At 46.3% G+C, this 18739-nt stretch overlaps 1 protein-coding gene across 1 annotated transcript in view; it reads right to left on the minus strand.

Moving 5' to 3' along the window:
• srpx2 (sushi-repeat containing protein X-linked 2) overlaps positions 1-18739 on the minus strand; it is a 66663-nt gene that overhangs the window by 31647 nt on the left and 16277 nt on the right. The window contains exon 3 of the mRNA XM_067997000.1: positions 6214-6297. Within this exon, the coding sequence (XP_067853101.1) occupies positions 6214-6297 (84 nt within the window). The remainder of the gene's footprint in view (positions 1-6213; positions 6298-18739) is intronic.

Raw genomic sequence — 18739 nt, forward strand, 5'->3', positions numbered from 1 at the left:
GTCTGAACACTAAGCCCTGGGCACCCTACTCAGTACTTCTCCTCACCGCTACCACTTTCTTATCCATTCCCAGGGTTTATTCTGAATCCCCACAGCTTTGAGTTTACCTAATAGCCTTTCATAAGTGGCATTGTCAAATGCTTTTTGGAAGTCTGGGTATGCTGTGTCTTAGGGGTTTCCACAGTATACTGGTCTTCTGAATTCACATTTTATGTTGCAGGGCAGTTTCACAGCACCAGTTGCAACGCCAAAGAAACTGTATTTGAACACTGTATTAAAACCACTGTGCGTGCATTATCTTGTGCAGTTACTCAAAAGCTATTTTGTGGTCAGAGACTCGTGACACGACAAAACTAGAGGCCCCTTTGGAAACCTAACCCAGCACTATAATAGAAATGCAATATAAAGATCACTTTATAATGAACGGTTTATACTGATATAAAACACATGGTTTAGCTTGGCTCCAGTACGTACACTCCTGATCATGATGTTTGGTGCCGAGTTTACCCCAGTTTCACTCTATTTACTGGTGTGAGTCCAACACTTCAGGTGGGTACAATCGTGACAGTAGCTCGAATTTGAGGATGGCACTGGAGCCCCTTTGCCAGCAGGCAGCTGTCAGCGAGGCTGCATTATTTCCACATCACTTGCAGCACTGGTGCTTTTTTTTTATATTCGTTCATGAGATGTGAGCGTCACTGGCGAGGCCAACATTTATTGTCCATCCCTAATTGCCCTTGAGAAAGTGGTGGTGAGCCGCCTTCTTGAACCGCTGCAGTCCATGTGGTGAAGATTCTCCCACAGTGCTGTTAGGGAGATAGTTCTAGAATTTTGACCCAGCGACGATGAAGGAAGGACGATATATTTCCAAATTGGGATGGTGTGTGACTTGGAGGGGAACGTGCAGGTGGTGTTGTTCCCATGTACCTGCTGCCCTTGTCCTTCTAGGTGGTAGAGGTCGCGGGTTTGGGAGGTGCTGTCGAAGAAGACTTGGCGAGTTGCTGCAGTGCTATCATGTTATCACCTTCTGCAAAGTTCAAAATTGAACAGGGGCCTGTGAGAGAGTGGAGCAGCTGGTGTGATTGGGCCTCAAATTCTGATGTTTTCTTTGCTGCTGAGGAAAATCCACTGAAATTCTAATACCTCATGCCTCCACCTCAAAGTAATCAGCAAAAAACAAACTTTAATTTGATTTATTTTGCCAACCATCTTTCCATCTCTCTTGAAGGCACAAAGTCCTGCTGGATCCTTCTCAAATGTAGGTTATCTGGTATCTATCTGTTAATAATAATGACAATATAGTGGGAATATTTTCTATGTTCTCTGTTACTAGCAAAACTTAAAAGCTTTCTTTAAGAACAGGTTTATGATTTTATTTGAAACAATGATCAGGGGAGATGTTCCCACTACATTTATGATGTCACCAACATTTAGCAACTTTAGGAGAACTCTCCCCTGGTCTTTATGGCCTAGTGTTACCCCAGTCAATGCCTTAACCCAAACCTTTATTTTAAAAATAGCTTTTGGTGCCTGGCTTCCGTTTTGGAAATATCTATCATTATACTGATTGAAGCCAGCATAAAAACGCACTGCTCTAGACTCTGAATTGGTACTAATATACTGTAAACCAGAAAGTGGATTAGCATAGATACAAGTGTAAATATCTCATCCTACCACCTGTGTGCAATGTGACCTGAATTGCTTTTTGATCCTGCTTATGGGCACATACGTCATATCACTGGAGTTTTGTTTATTGACTGTCCCACTAAACAGTGCTTTAAGTAACGCACTGTTAACTATAGCAGGTTATAGCAGAATAGCTCTACATATGTCTCTAGCCAGGACACATCTCCATTCTGTTTAATTTCCCATTCATTTCCTTTTCAGCTCCTACCCTTCTCATGTGGTAGCCCTTCCAAATGCCATAGACTATTTAAAATCTCAATAAAAACAGAAAATGCTGGAAATACTCAGCAGGTCAGGCGCATCTGTGGAGAGAGAAACAGAATTAACGTTTCAGGTCGATGACCCTTCGTCAGAAATGGAAGAAGTTAAAAGTTTAACAGTTTTTAAGCAAATACAGAGCCAGGGAAGGGGGGGGGGGAGAGGAAAGAACAAAAGGGAATGGCTGTGATAGGGTGGAGGGCACGGGTGATTAAATGACAATAGGGATGATAGTGCAAGGCAAGGAGGGTGGTAATGGGACAAGTAAAGAAACAAAAGATGCGTCTAGAGGAGCCGTAAATGGCAACAGCAGAACCATTACCAGCACTTGCTGTCCAAAAAAATGGCAGCAGGGGTTATGATCTGAAGTTATTGAAATCAATGTTGAGTCCAGAAATTTGTAAAGTGCCTAATCGAAAGATGAGGTGCTGTCCCTCAAGCTTGCGTTAAGCTTCATTGGAACAGTGTAGGAGTCTGAGGACAGAGTGGTCAGAGTGGGAGTGGGACTTAGAATTAAAATGGCAAGCGACCGGAAGCACAGGGTCACGCTAGCGGACTGAACGGAAATGTTCAGCAAAGCGATCGCCCAATCTGCGCTTGGTCTCCCCATTGTAGAGGAGACCGCATCGTGAGCAGCGAGTACAGTGTACTAAATTGAAAGAAGTACAAGTAAATCGCCTGGAAGGAGTTCTTGGGGCCCTGAACGGTGGGAAGGGAGGAGGTGAAAGGGCAGGTGTTGTATCATCTGCGCTTGCATGGGAAGATGCCGAGGGAAGGGGAGCGTGTGTTGGGGATTATGGAAGAGTGGACCAGGTTGTCGGGGAGGGAGAGGTCCCTCAGGAATGTTGAAAGGGGAGGGGAAAGAAAGATGCATCATGCTGGTGGTGGCTGAAATGGCGGAGAATAATCCGTTGAATGTTGGGGCTGGTGGGGTGGAAGGTGAGGACAAGGGGGACCCTATCATAGTTCTGGCAGGGAGGAGAAGGGGTGAGGGCAGAAGTGCAAGAAATGGGTTGGACACAGTCGAGTGCCCTGTCAACCAGAGTGAGGGGGAATCCTCAGTTGAAAGAAAAGGAAGATATATCGGAAGCACTGGTGTGGAAGGAGGCAGCGTCGGAACAGATATGACGGAGACAGAGAAACTGGGAGAATGGAATAGAGTCCTTGCAGGAAGCGAGATGGGAGGAAGTGTAATCAAGGTAGCTGTGAGAGTCAGTGGGCTTATAGAAGATATTAGTTGACATCTATCCCCAGAAACGGAGATAGAGAAGTCGAGGAAGGGAAAGGGAGAGTCGGAGATGGGCCATGTGAAGGCGAAGAAGGGGTGGAAATTGGAAGCAAAATTGATAAAATTTTCCAGTTCGGAGCGAGGGCAGGAAGCGGCACAGATACAGTCATCAATGTACCGGAGAAAGAGGTGAGGGAGGGGATCTGAGTAGGACTGGAACAAAAAATGTTCCACATATCCCACAAAAAGGCAGGCATAGCTAGGGCCCATATGGATTCCTATAGCGACATTTTCGGAGGAAGTGAGTGGAGTCAAAGGAGACGTTGCTCAACATAAGACCAAGTTCAGCCAGGCAGAGGAGGATGGTGGTGGATGGGGACTGGTTGGGCCTCCATTCAAGGAAAAAGTGGAGGGCCCACAGGCCGTCCTGGTGGGGGATGGAGGTGTAGAGGGACAGGACATCCATGGTGAAAGGGAGACGGTTAGGGCCAGGAAACTGGAAACTGTTGAAATGGTGGAGGGCACCGGAAGAGTCACGGATGTAGGTTGGAAGAGACTGGACAAGGGGAAAAAAAAGAGTTGAGATAGGAGGAAATAAGTTCCGTGGGGCAAGAACTGAATCGATGGGTCTACCGGGCGGCAGTCCTGTTTGTGGATCTTGGGAAGGAGGTAGAAGCGAGCTGTACTTCTTTCAATTTAGTATATTGTATTCGCTGCTCACTATACGGTCTCCTCTACATTGGGGAGACCAAACACAGTTTGGATGATCGCTTTGCTGAATACCTCGGTTCAGTCCTCAAGTGTGACCCTAAGCTTCCGGTCGCTTACCACTTTAATTCTCCATCCCACTCAAACTCCGACCTTTCTGTGCTCGGCCTCTTACCACTGTTTCAATGAAACTCAATGCAACCTCATCTTTCGATTAGGCACTTTACAACTTCTGGACTCAACATTGATTTCAATAACTTCAGGTCATAACCACTGCTCCCATTTTTTCAGACAACGAGGGCATAATTTTAGCCCGGGAGTGGGGTTGGAGGTGGGGCTGTGGAATTCCTGTCAGGAAACCCAGAAGTACGGGTTTCCCAGATGTCCTTACGGTTTAGACGTAAGGACATCGTTATTTTTCTTTTTTGCCGGTTTCCCGCCCGACTGGCCAGCCTGATTGACAGGCTGGCTCTCAGTCGGATGGAAGAAGAGCCAGGGAGAGAACGTGTTAAATTGAGTGTATTCGGTGGGGAGGGGGCTGTCAACGGGTGAGGGTCGGGGGTCACCGGGGTGGTCATTGGGGGGACCGGGAGTCATCGGGGGGTGGGGGAGGGGGTCAGTCATCGGGGGAGATTGTGGGGGGGAGGGATCGGGGGTCAGTCACTAGGGGCCATCGGGGGGGGGGAAATCGGAGGTCAGTCATCAGTGGGGGGGGGTTCACGATCGTTGGGAGGTGGGGTCACAATCGTTGGGGGGGGGGGGGTGGTCGCTGCTGGTAGGCTTGTTGGGCCTGGGAGAAGCACTCCTGCTGGTCCTGCAAACCTGCAGTTTCGGGCCTACTCACCTCTTCTCACATCACGTGAAGAAGGAGGCCCGGGAATCTCGGCCCCCAGAGGCTAAAATCAAAAAAGCTTTGAAAATGGAGGCCTGTAGCCTCCCTAAAAGTTTTTAATGTCTTATCCGCCTCATGAGAGCAGGTTGGTTGCCCACCCCTCCTCCTGCCCCCGTGAAAACCGGAAATGGGCGGATTGGAGGCGGGTTTTAGATTTTTGCAATTTTTACTGCCCCCAACCCACCTGTTTTTCCAGGCTAAAATCATGCCGCAGGTGCTGGTAATGGTTCTGCTGTTGCTATTTACTGCTCCTCTAGACCCATCTTTTGTTTCTTTACTTGCCCCAATACCACCCCCTTTGCTTTGCATAATCATCCCTTTGTTCATTTAATCACTCCTGCCCTCCAACCTATCACAGACGTTCCCTTTTGTTCTTTCCTCCCTTCCCCCTCCCCTTCTTTTCTCTGCCTCTCTACTTGCTTAAAAACTGTTAAATCTTTAATTTCTTCCAATTCTGATGGAAGGTCATCGAACTGAAACGTTAACTCTGTTTCTCTCTCCACAGATGCTGCCTGACCTGCTGAGTATTTCCAGCATTTCCTGTTTTTATTTCGGATTTCCAGCGTCCGCAGTATTTTGCTTTTGATTTAATATCTTATATTTGACTGATGAACAATAAGAATACACTTAGCCAGCCGGCACTCACTATCTGTAAGTACATGAAGAACGATCATTTGAGAGAGGTACAGAAGGATTGCTGGTGCCAAAGGAACCCCAAAATGAGTCAGCACCTTCATGAGGGAAGGGGAGAAAATTAGAGAGAAAATAATAGAAAGGAAGGTATCTATTTGTAACTAACTTTTCCTCATAAGTTTCCAAGGTTCTCGTAACAAAATAAATACAAGAGCATCCATTCTGATTTCACATATATAGGCAGCAGGACATTGTGATTAGACCATAAGAGATAGGAACAGGAGTAGGCCATTCGGCCCCTTGAGCCTGCTCCGCCATTTAGTGAGAACATGGCTGATCTGATTTTTACCTCAACTTCACTTTCCCGCCTTTTCCCCATATCCTTTGACTCCCTTGCTGATCAAAAATTTGTCTAACTCAGCCTTGAATGTATTCAATGACTCAGCCTCCACGCCTTTTTGGGGTAAAGAATTCCAAAAATTCACGACCCTCTGGGAGAAGAAATTCCTCCTCATTTCCGTCTTGAACGGGCGACTACTTATTCTGAGACTATGCCCCCTAGTTTTAGATTCCCCCATGAGGGGTAACATCCACTCAGTGTCTACCCTATCGAGTCCCCTCATAATCTTGTGTGTTTCAATAAGGTCTCCTCTCATTCTTCTGAACTCCAATGAGTATAGACCCAACCTGTTCAATCTTTCCTCATAAGACAATCTTAAAATATTTTGACTTGATTATGCCGTGAGATGCAGTCGAAAAGGTATGTGGTGATATTGCAGATATACGTCGCTACAAATGAGCAGCTTACCGCTATAATCTATGTAGTAACTGCTTCCAGTATATTGACCTCTGTAATCAACTTCAGGGCTTTCAGCGTAAGAATATCCAGACCCTGGAAAAAGAGGAACAATGTGATTGATGGACTTATATATCTCATTCTACATTCAGCTCCTGTTCTCATAGTGCTCAACTCTCAGCAATATCATATCGCAGTAGGACTTGTCCAGTCATACGTACTACCTTGAGGAGGTGATAAGCAGGCTCCCTTTGGGGTCATGTTGGCTCCAAGATGACAGGAAAATGGAATGAGAGATTAGAATTGAATCAATTCTCTGTGGCAAATTCTGTAAAATGATATCTGATCCAGGTAGATCTGCAGTAGGGTGCAGTTGATGACCAGCCAGCCAACCTGACTTATTGGTGAGGCCTGAAGGGGTGTACCGGTCACTTGGGATATGTATAGAAGGATGGCCAATGTCCATGGAACGTGTTGGCAGGCTAAGTGCAACTTCTTTCCACTGAGCTCCAGATAACCCTGCAATCCAATGTCCCAATGGAAAAGGTGATCCTTGCTGGTTAAGCCGCAGGAATCTTCCCAATGCTGTCAAACTAAGCTTTGAAATTTTAGCCAGTTATAATCCAGTGGCATCTCTACACATACATTTAATATGGGGATAGTTTCCATGGTTGCAAGGTACTCAGATTACCTTATAAAAAGGATTATCCTTTTTACACCGTAAAACCATAACAAATTGAAGTGGTACTTTAATATCCTGGAGCTCCAAAATGCTGCAGACACTCTCCCATTTACATTGTGGGGAGGATTCCACAGAAACAAACAATATCACATGTGCAAACTTGCACATGTGTAATTGTTTGTCAATTCTATTTGACTGGGAAGGTCCACAAAGTCACCAGGAAATTGCATCACAGATCAAAATGACTTGGCTGAATGCCCCTTCCACCAGCATGGCCAGAAAAAATAGCAGCTGACGCCACCAGCAGTAGCATTTGTATTTGCCACTATAGCACTCATGCTTTCAGAGGCAGCAAGGAAAACCATCTCTTTGAGGTGGTTCTTGGCACCCGAGGAGGCAGTCACACCATCTTCTTCACAACACTGCTGCCAAAGTCAAGGCTGCTGTCAGTAGCAGCACTGTACTGTAAAGGGGTTATTGTGACAAAATATTTCTGAAAAATAATCACAGTTCTGTTGTTTATTTGTAACTTTCATAGTAGCCATTCCAGAGACAAGCTCTAAATAGGTGATTCCTGGTACTTTTACTTTAGAGGACTGCAGCTCTAGAACAGGATGGCATTGTAGACCCATAAGAAATGCGGATCTATGAATCTGCCATCGGATTAAGTGCCTTTCATTGCACAAACTAAACACTGACAGGCAGTCCCACATTTGCGCTCTTCTGTAACCAAGGGGGAAAATTTTGATAAGGCCTATTATTGGGTGTGGGTAGCGTGATCCACTATTATCCCACACCCACGAGAGCTTCGACCTGCCTCAATACTCATCTGCAAGCTGTGTTCAAATCCAGGCCCTGCATGTCGATTCAATACAATTCGTACTTTCCAACAGCAGAGGGAGCCCCAATCTCTTAAAGGTAGACGGTACCTGTTATTTGCTGAAAATAACAGTCTGCTGTCTGCAAGGAGTCTGAACAGAGATCAGACATCACACACGTAAAACACAGAGCAGGTCACGTCCCTATGTTTACACACTGATGAGCTATGTTAAACATTGAATAAAGGTTGTGCACTACTAAATCCCTCATCCTCCAATCTGCATGCCAGACCTCACCAATCTGCTGATCTGAGTTTGTACCAGGCCTGCGAGAATATGTGCACTAAGGTTCTCTGATGATGCACTAGAGGCCTTGGTGCAAGAGATGGACAGAAGGAGGGACGTCCTATATCTGCTGGGAAGTGGGGGTGGGGGGCAAGAGGCATATGTCCAGACATATGCCCAAAAGGCAGTGGGAGGCAGTAGAAAACAAAGTCAATGTCAGGCGCATAGCACCACGAACATGGAAGCAGTGCAGGAAGAAGTTCAATGCTTTGACACAAATGGTCAAGATGAGTGAGGTCAGCTGTCAAGTGGTGTCTCCTACCAACTGAACCATTAGCCACATCCACTGCTCCACACACTACACCCCCCATCACCCACATACTAACAAACTCTTTCCATCAGAACTCAACTCTTCCAATCAGATGCTTCCTCTCACCCTTGCACATTACTACTGTTGCAAGCCGCCCACCCACAACACACAGGCCACACACACTGGCAGCTATTCAACCATGACAGGCACAGCACCCAGACACACGTCCGGCTTTCTTGCAAAAGGTGGCACATATCAGGAGACAGCAAATGGCAGTGGCATTTAGCCCCTCAAGCCTGTTCCGCCATTCAATGAGATCATGGCAGACATGTGACCTAACTCCATATACCCACCTTAGCCCCATATCCCTTAATTCACAGAAATCTATCAATCTCAGATTTAGAATTCACAATTGAGCTAGCATCAACTGCCATTTGCAGGAGAGCGTTCCAAGCTTCTTCCACCCTTTGCGTGTAGAAGCGTTTCCTAAATCCATTCCTGCACGTCATGGCTCTAAATGTTAGGCTATATCCGCATGTCTTAGTATTCAAGTATAGGAGACCTCCAAAAACAGTTATAAATGTCTCGGCAGCCAGAAGCAATAATCCAGCACTAACCTGTAAATCCTGCATGGTCCCTTTAAATAGTGCTAAATAAACCAAGAGCAGGAAGCTTGAGAAACTCGGCATCACCACCAGCATCAACCAAGCCTCCCCCCGGTACCACGGTTGCAACCACAGGGAAGTCTATCGTCAATTTGTCCGACCACACCCTTCAACCAGACGAAATCGAAGTTCTCAGCCGAGGGCTCAATTTCTGCCCCACCACCAAAATGGACCCCATTGGTCTCACGGCGGACACAGAGGAATTCATCAGGAGAATGAGGCTCCGGGAATTCTTCCACAAATCCCAAGGTTTCAGCAGCGAACCCAATGAGACAATCAACGATCCGGAACAGCAGACAGAGGGATCCGCGGTACAGCAACCGAAGAAAGAGTCAAACTGGACTCCTCTGGAGGGTTGCTGCCCTCAGCTTGACATGTATGCTCAAGCTGTCAGGAAATGCGTCAATGCCAGATTCATCAGCCGCACTCACAAGACAGTCCAGAATGTCACCCGAGCACAACGCAACGCCATCGACGCTCTCAAGACCAACCGCAACATCGTCATCAAACCAGCGGACAAAGGAGGAGCCATCGTCATACAGAACAGAACAGACTATTGCAAAGAAGCATACCGACAACTGGACAACCAGGAACACTACAGACGGTTACCCGCAGATCCGACCAAAGAACACACCCACCAGCTCAACAAACTGATTAAGACCTTTGATCCAGACCTTCAAAGCATCCTACGTGCTCTCATCCCACGTACTCCCCGCATGGGAGACTTCTACTGCCTCCCAAAGATACACAAAGGCAACACACCCGGACGTCCTATCGTATCAGGCAATGGAACCCTGTGTGAGAACCTCTCTGGATACATCGAGGGCATCCTGAAACACATCGTACAGGGAACCCCCAGCTTCTGTCGCAACACTAAAGACTTCCTACAAAAACTCAGCACCCACAGACCAATTGAACCAGGAACACTTCTCACCACGATGGACGTCTCGGCACTCTACACCAGTATCCCCCACGATGACGGCATCGCTGCAACAGCCTCAGTACTCAACACCAACAACAGCCAATCTCCAGACACCATCCTACAACTCATCTGCTTCATCCTGGATCACAATGTCTTCACCTTCGATAACCAGTTCTTTACCCAAACACACGGAACAGCCATGGGGACCAAATTCGCACCCCAATACGCCAACATTTTCATGCACAAGTTCGAGCAGAACTTCTTCACTGCACAGGACCTCCAACCAACACTATACACCAGATACATCGACGACATTTTCTTCCTATGGACCCACGGCGAAGAATCACTGAAGATACTACACGATAACATCAACAAGTTCCATCCCACTATCAAGCTCACCATGGACTACTCCTCAGAATCGGTTTCTTTCTTGGACACACGAATCTCCATCAAAGACGGGCACCTCAGCACCTCACTCTACTGCAAGCCCACGGACAACCTCACAATGCTCCACTTTTCCAGCTTCCACCCTAACCACGTCAAAGAGGCCATCCCCTATGGACAGGCCCTGCGAATACACAGGATCTGCTCAGACGAGGAGGAACGCGATGGACACCTACAGACGCTGAAAGACGCCCTCGTAAGAACGGGATATGACGCTCGACTCGTTGATCGACAGTTCCGACGGGCCACAGCGAAAAATCGCATAGACCTCCTCGGAAGACTAACACGGGACGCAACCAACAGAGTACCCTTCGTCGTCCAGTACTTCCCCGGAGCGGAGAAACTACGCCATGTTCTCCGCAGCCTTCAACATGTCATCGATGATGACGAACACCTCACTAAGGCCATCCCCACACTTCCACTACTCGCCTTCAAACAGCCACCCAACCTCAAACAGACCATCGTTCGCAGATAATTACCCAGCTTCAGGAGAACAGCGTCCACGACACCACACAACCCTGCCACGGCAACCTCTGCAAGACATGCCAGATCATCGACCACCATCACACGAGAGGACACCACCCACCAGGTACATGGTTCATACTCCTGTGACTCGGCCAACGTTGTCTACCTCATACGTTGCAGGAAAGGATGCCCCGGAGCATGGTACATTGGCAGACACTGCGACAACGGATGAACGGACACCGCGCAACAATCGCCAGACAGGAGGGTTCCCTCCCAGTCGGGGAACACTTCAGCAGTCAAGGACATTCAGCCACCGATCTTCAGGTATGCGTTCTCCAAGGTGGCCTTCGAGACACATGACAACGCAAAATCGTCAAGCAGAAATTGATAGCCAAGTTCCGCACCCATGAGGACGGCCTCAACCGGGATCTAGGGTTCATGTCACGCTACACGTAACCCCACCAGCGAAGAAAAGTTATCTGTTTTTAATACAATGCGTCATTCTCTCTCTTTCTCTTCCTTTCGGATGTTTCTCTCTCTCTCTGTCTTTTGTTCTGGCCGTTTGTATATTCAGTGGTCCTGTATGTAACACTTCTCTGTCTGAACACTTTGATTGCCTTGACAACGGGCAGTTGGAAAGATTATCTGTAATCACCAGGTATTGTTCTCTGACTATAAATGCGATAACCTTCAAGGAATCCCACACTCGCTCACCTGACGAAGGAGAAAGCCTCCGAAAGCTTGTGATTTTCAAATAAAACTGTTGGACTATAACCTGGTGTTGTAAGATTCCTTACATTTAAATAGCGCTGGTGGGGGTCCTCCAGGCACTCTAGGACACGTTCAGATAGTCGGGTTAAGACTGTGCATTGGGTTGAGTGTTAAGTGCCAAAATGGTGTCTATCACTTTGAACCAGTGTTGCACACTGATTGTATCCATTTTCTCCTTACTTTACATGCAGCCGGTATGGTATTTGCGTATGAGCTAACTCCTATACCAAGAAGGCATCCGGCACACGTCACGCTGGAAACGTGCTTGCTCAGCCAAGATGCATCTTGGCACCTCGAGAAGCTGCATAGTGCCGAAACAACGGGCGCTACACGGGCCAATTTAGCACCTCAAGTTTCCATATTACACAGTGGAGTCCAGCTGGCCTACAGAGGCTGGCACCTGAGGTCAAAGCCAATTGAGGCACAATGGCGCACAGAGGCCTCTCTCCTGAGACCAAAAAGAGGATAATTATAGAAGACCTTTTTGAAGACCCAAATTTTCAAACTTAACATTTCATTCATTTAAAGTCAGACTTAATTTTGGATTAAAATTGGGATCTGCTTTAATATATCTGACACCATTCCCTGCGGAAAAATTTCCTCTGCTGGCTATGTAGCAAAATCGGAAACAAATAGTTTCTAAAATGTTCATAAGTTTAGTACAAATAGTGCACAAAGGAAGTCCTCTCTCCCCCAGTATGTTTCAATGCGTCTGCAATCAGTCTCTTTTATGGGTCATAAATTTCACTTAAATCATTTCAGCAGTGTTGATATCACTGGACAGTGGCACTATAATAAGGAGCATGGCAACCAACTTGTGTTCCTCAATTTTACAATTAGCTAAGCCATACAGTCCAGGAAGGTCCAGTTTTGATTCCCGGTTCATGCTGAGTTACTGATCTCACCTGGGGTGGTGGTAGGGGTGCTACAATTGACCTCAGCACTTTGGATTAGGGAGGGGAAATTAGCCAGTGTTCCTGATCCTGATTAATATCCACAGACCCCTGCTGGAAGTGCATATGTGTGAACATCGTGTTTGCACAGAGTCAAGTATGATTGTGATCTGTGTTCAAGTAGCCTACCAACCTTAACTATCACATAAGTTATGGCCACTTGGGCAAGGCATCGGAGGGGGATCAATGTCTCTATAACACACCACAGCAAGGAGCTAATGTGTTCAGGAGAGGAGGAAAGGAGAAAAATATTGAGAAGAAAAAAAAACGTAAGAACATCTAGGAACGGGAAAAAGTCACTGAGCCCAACAAGTATGTCCTCAATTATTACCTTCTCACCATATCCCGCAATCCATTCTCTTTCCAGGAATGCATCTAATTGTCTCTTGAGCCACTTATATTATCTGCTTCAATGGCCTTATCTGGTAACTTAATCCACAACTTTGGATGAAAACACTTGCCTGACTTCCCTTCTTTCTCCTAACTTCCTATTTTAAAACCCCTGCCCTCAGTATTTGAACCTATTTCCACAATAATTGATTTGCCTTTTACAAATCTGTTGATTCCCTTCATAATTTTGAAAACTTCATCCAACTTGGTTTTGAACTGTCTCAGGATCTGCATAGAACCGAGGAACAAACGCGAATCAGTGCTTTCGGGAGACAGAAGAAAATTAGATTGCAAAGCCAGTTAGAGAAAAGTGATACTTGCTTGCTTTTCAGCTAACTGAGTGACAGGGTTTGTGAATATGAAAAATTATCCTGTGATTTATCAACTCATCCAACCTAATCCCTTAGTAAAGATAAATTTAAAAACAAGAATACTGGGGGGATTTTAACTCAGAGTGGGTTTCCAGCTTTAGCGAGTTGATTTTCCACCCGCCAGTGGTGGCTGGGGGCCTTCGGAAATTTTAAATGCTGCCAGTCTGAGCGGGAAGAGGGCACAGAGTGGCCGCCAGCTGCCGGAGATCAGGCGGCCCTTGACCACCCGCTGGCTTCCAGGTGGGGAGAAGGTTTGGGAAGGGTTTTGGTGCCTCTTCGTCCATCCCGACAGGAAAAAGGCTAATGTTTCTGAGATGACCTTTGATCAGAAGTGACCAAATTCCTTTGTTATTTTGTGTTGCAAACAGTGGCATTCAGGTCTGACTAAAATGATCTGTTCTTTAGTTTTGGCCCACCCTCTGTAAATGTAGGGCCGCAGGTCTGATCTTTATAGCATTGTTGGATCCACTTCAACCACTGCAGGTAATGGAATGTTTCAGATGTGCTAGGCCATGCCCTCTCGGAGTGAAATACATCATTATATCCAATAATGAAAGAGGAATGTCAGAATTCTTTTTTAATGAGCCTGTTTTTAACAGTTCTTTGCTAAGTATTTTTATAGTCACATAGCCAGCGACCCTTCTCCCTTGGGCAAAATAGTCAGAAAATTTTACCTCAAGTAATTTTCCAGCTGTAATGAGTGAAACAATGTTATGGAAAGATAATGTTCATGGAATACCATACAAATTAATTTTTAAACAGTGATTTTATTGATGTACTCACCATAAACTTTTAATTCTGGTATTTAGGAACAGCAAAATGAAAGCTGATTCAACAGACTTGACTGCACAGGGGGGCAAACGAAATGCAGTTTTTATAGGGGATTCGATAGTTAGAGGGATAGACTGGCTTTTCTGCAACCATCGACGTGAGTCCCACATAGTGTGCTGCCTCCCTGGTGCCAGGGTAAAGGACATCACTGAGAGGGTGCAGAACATTTTGAGGGGGGAAGGAGAACAGACAGAAGCCGTGGTCCATGTAGGAACCGATGACATAGGAAGGAAAAGGGTTGAGGTCCTGCAGTCAGAGTTTCAGGAGCTCGGGAGGAAGTTAAAAAGCAGGAACTCAAAGGTAGTAAGCTCTGGATTACTCCCAGTGCTACACACTCCTGAGTATAGGAATAGTAGGATAAGATAGGTTAATGTGTGGCTGGAGCAATGGTGCAGGAGGGAAGGCTTCAGATTCCTGGGGCATTGGGACCAGTTCTGGGGCAGGAGGGGTCTGTTCAAGATGGACAGGTCGTACCTCAACAGGGCTGGGACCAATGTCCTCGCGGGGATGTTAACTAGTGCTGTTGGGGAGGGTTTAAACTAATTTGGCAGGGGGATGGGCACCAGGATCAAACATGAGAGAAGAGAAACAAGGTGCACAGAGAACTGAGAGGGACAAGTAGCACTAGAGGAAAGAATAGTTCAGAAATAGGAGGGATCAGACTGGGGGCAAATGCGAGGCAGTCTAAGATGAGATTGGAGTGTATAAATGCATGTAGCATGGTAAATAAGCTGCAAGCTCATGTCGCCACATGGGACTACGATATAGTGGCAACAATAGGGATGTGGCTCAAAGAAGGGGAGGATTGGGGACTTAATATTCCTGGCTACAAGGTATTCAAGAAAGATAGGGAAGGAAAGGAAGGAGTGAGGGGTGGCAGTATTGATCAAAGAAACTATTAAAGCACTGGAAAGGGATGATGTAGTTGAGCAGTCAAAGACAGAATCTATTTGGTTAGAATTAAGGAACAATAGAGGAGCTATTATGCTAGCGGGTGTATACTATAGGCCACTAAATAGTGGGAAGGAGTTAGAGGAGGACATTTGTGGCTGCATGTAGTGACACCACTATTCACGGCCAGAATTGAGATAAGAGGGTAATTCCCCCGTCAATCATGCCTGGAGACCGCACTGCTGTAAGTGACTGAGAATGTATTTACACACATAATCCTACACTCATTGCATTTTGCTGGAAAAGTCACCATGCTTTTATCGAGAGAAGTTGCTGCAGTTTCGGTCAAGAGTTCTGTTTGCTGCAGTCTTTTTAAATTAATTTTGTAAATAAACTTTATTTGCCTTGCTGTTTGCCACGAAAATAAATTTGTTTGCTTTGCTGTTTGCTGAGTAAATAGACTTTGTTTGCTGTAAAATACATTGTTTTCTGTAAGCCCTGCCGTAAGTCCCACTCCGCTTCCAACTCATTGGCTGATACAATGGTATCAATAGACACTCCGAACATTTGCAGGCAAATTACAGAAAGATGCAAGAACTATAGAGTAGTGATAATGGGGGACTTCAACTATCCCAATATAGACTGGGACAGTAACAGTGTAAAGGGCAAAGAGGGGGAGGAATTCCTGAAATATGTTCAAGAGAACTTTCTGGAACAGTGTGTTTCCAGTCCAACCAGGAAGGAAACATTGATTGATTTAGTTCTGGGGAATGAAGCGGGGCAGGTGGAGCATATTTCAGTGGGGGAGCATTTGGGGGACAGTGATCATAGTATCATTAGGGTTTAGAATAGTTATGGAAAAGGACAAGGAACAATCAAATGTGAAAATGCTTATCTGGAGGAGGGCAAATTTCAGTGAGTTAAAAAGGGATCTTGCCCAGGTGGATTGGAATCAGTAATTGGTAGGCAAAACAGTAATGGGAGGCCTTCAAGGAGGAGTTGGTTTGGAAGAGTTAGACACATCCCTATGAGGAGGAAAGGAAGGGCATCCAAAGCTAGAGCTCCCTGGATGACTAAAAATATAGAGATTAAAATGAAACAGAAAAGGAGGCTCAAGATGAATGTGAGGATCATAATACAGTAGAGAACCAGACTGAATACAAAAAGTACAGAGGAGATCTAGAAAAGCGATTAAGAGGGGCAAAGAGAGAGCATGAGAATAAATTAGCGGCTAACATAAAAGGGAACGCAAAAATCTTATATAAACATATAAATAGTAAAAGGGTAGTCAAAGGAAGGATGGGACCGATTAGGGACAAAAAAGGAAATCTTCTTGTGGAGGCAGAGGACGTGGCTGAGGTACTAAATGAATACTCCGCATCCATTGTCACTAGAGACAAGGATGCTGCAACTGTAGCAGTAAAGGAGGAGGTAGTAGCAATATTGGATAGGATAAAAATGGATAAAGAGGTACTCAAAAGATTGGCTGTACTCAAAGTAGAAAAGTTACCCGGTCCGGATGGGATGCATCCTAGGTCACTGAGGGAAGTAAGGGTGGAAATTGCAGAGGCTCTGGCCACAATCTTCCAATCCTCCTTAGATATGGGGATGGTGCCAGAGGACTGGAGGATTGCAAATGTTACACCCCCGTTCAAAAAAGGACAGAGAGATAAACCCGACAATTACAAGTCAGTCAGCCCAACGTCGGTAGTGGGGAAACATTTAGGGACAATAAACCGGGATAAAATTAATTGGCACTTGGAAAAGTATGGGCTAATAAATAAAAGTCAGCACGGATTTATTAAAGGAAAATCGTGTTTGCCTTTTTTTTAATTAGTTCATGGGATGTGGCCGTCGCTGGCAAGGCCAGCATTTATTGCCCATCCCTAATTGCCTTTGAGAAGGTGGTGGTGAGCTGCCTTCTTGAGCCACTGCAGTCCATGTGGTAGATGGTGGAAAGGCTTTGGGGAGTCAGAAGGTGAGTCACTTGCCACAGAATACCTAGCCTCTGACCTGCTCTTGTAGCCACAGTATTTATGTGGCTGGTCCAGTTAAGTTTCTAGTCAATGGTGACCCCCGGGATGTTGATGGTGGGGGATTCGGCGATGGTAATGCCGTTGAATGTCAAAGGGAGGTGTTAGATTCTCTCTTGTTGGAGATGGTCATTGCCTGGCACTTGTCTGGCGCAAATGTTACTTACCACTTATCAGCCCAAGCCTGAATGTTGTCCAGGTCTTGCTGCATGCGGGCACAGACTGCTTCATTATCTGTGGGGTTGCAAATGGAACTGAACACTGTGCAATCATCAGCGAACATCCCCATTTCTGTCCTTTTGATGGAGGGAAGGTCATTGATGAAGCAGCTGAAGATGGTTGGGCCTAGGACGCTGCCCTGAGGAACTCCTGCAGCAATGTCCTGGGGCTGAGATGATTGGCCTCCAACAAACACTACCATCTTCCTTTGTGCTAGATATGACTCCAGCCACTGGAGAGTTTTCCACATGATTCCCATTGACTTCAATTTTACTAGGGCTCCTTGGTGCCACACTCGGTCAAATGCCGCCTTGATATCAAGTGCAGTTACTCTCACCTCACCTCTGGAATTCAGCTCTTTTGTTCATGTTTGACGAAGGCTGTAATAAGGTCTGGAGCCGAGTGGTCCTGGCAGAACCCAAACTGAGCATCGGTGAGCAGGTTATTGGTGAGTAAGTGCCACTTGATAGCAGTGTCGACGACACCTTCCATCACTTTGCTGATGATTGAGAGTAGGCTGATAGGGTGGTAATTGGCCGGATTGGATTTGTCCTTTTTGTAAACAGGACATACCATGGCAATTTTCCACATTGTCGGGTAAATGCCAGTGTTGTAGTTGTACTGGAACAGTTTGGCTAAAGGCACGGCTAGTTCTGGAGCACAAGTCTTCAGCACTACAGCTGGGATGTTGTCGGGGCCCATAGCCTTTGTTGTATCCAGTGCACTCAGCCGTTTCTTGCTATCACGTCGAGTGAATCGAATTGGCTGAAGACTGGCTTCTGTAATGGTGGGGATATCGGGAGGAGGCCGAGATGGATCATCTACTCGGCACTTCTGGCTGAAGATGGTTGCAAATGCTTCAGCCTTGTCTTTTGCACTCATGTGCTGGACTCCACCATCATTGAGGATGGGGATGTTTGCTGAGCCTCCTCCTCCCATTAGTTGTTTAATTGTCCACCACCATTCACGAACGGTTGTGGCAGGGCTGCAGAGCTTTGATCTGATCTGTTGGTTGTGGAATCGCTTAGCTCTGTCTATAGCATGTTGCTTCCGCTGTTTAGCGTGCATGTAGTCCTGAGTTGCAACTTCACCAGATTGGCACCTCATTTTTAGGTACGCCTGGTGCTGCTCCTGGCATGCTCTTCTACACTCCTCATTGAGCCAGGGTTGATCCCCTGGCTTGTTGGTAATGGTACAGTGAGGAATATGCCGGGCCATGAGGTTACAGATTGTGCTGGAATACAAATCTGTTGCTGCTGATCGCCCACAGCGCCCCGTGGATGCCCAGTTTTCAGCTGCTAGATCTGTTCTGAGGAACTCCTGCAGCAATGTCCTGGGGCTGAGATGATTGGTGGTAGTGCCAGGCAACATGTTGGATGGTGTCCTCTGTGTGAGGACGGGACTTCGTCTCCACGAGGTCTGTGCAGTAGTCACTCCTACCAATACTGTCATGGACAGATGTATTTGCGACAGGTAGATTGGTGAGGA

This window comes from Heptranchias perlo, chromosome 15 (genome assembly GCF_035084215.1).
Source record: "Heptranchias perlo isolate sHepPer1 chromosome 15, sHepPer1.hap1, whole genome shotgun sequence".
Taxonomy (NCBI): Eukaryota; Metazoa; Chordata; class Chondrichthyes; order Hexanchiformes; family Hexanchidae; genus Heptranchias; species Heptranchias perlo.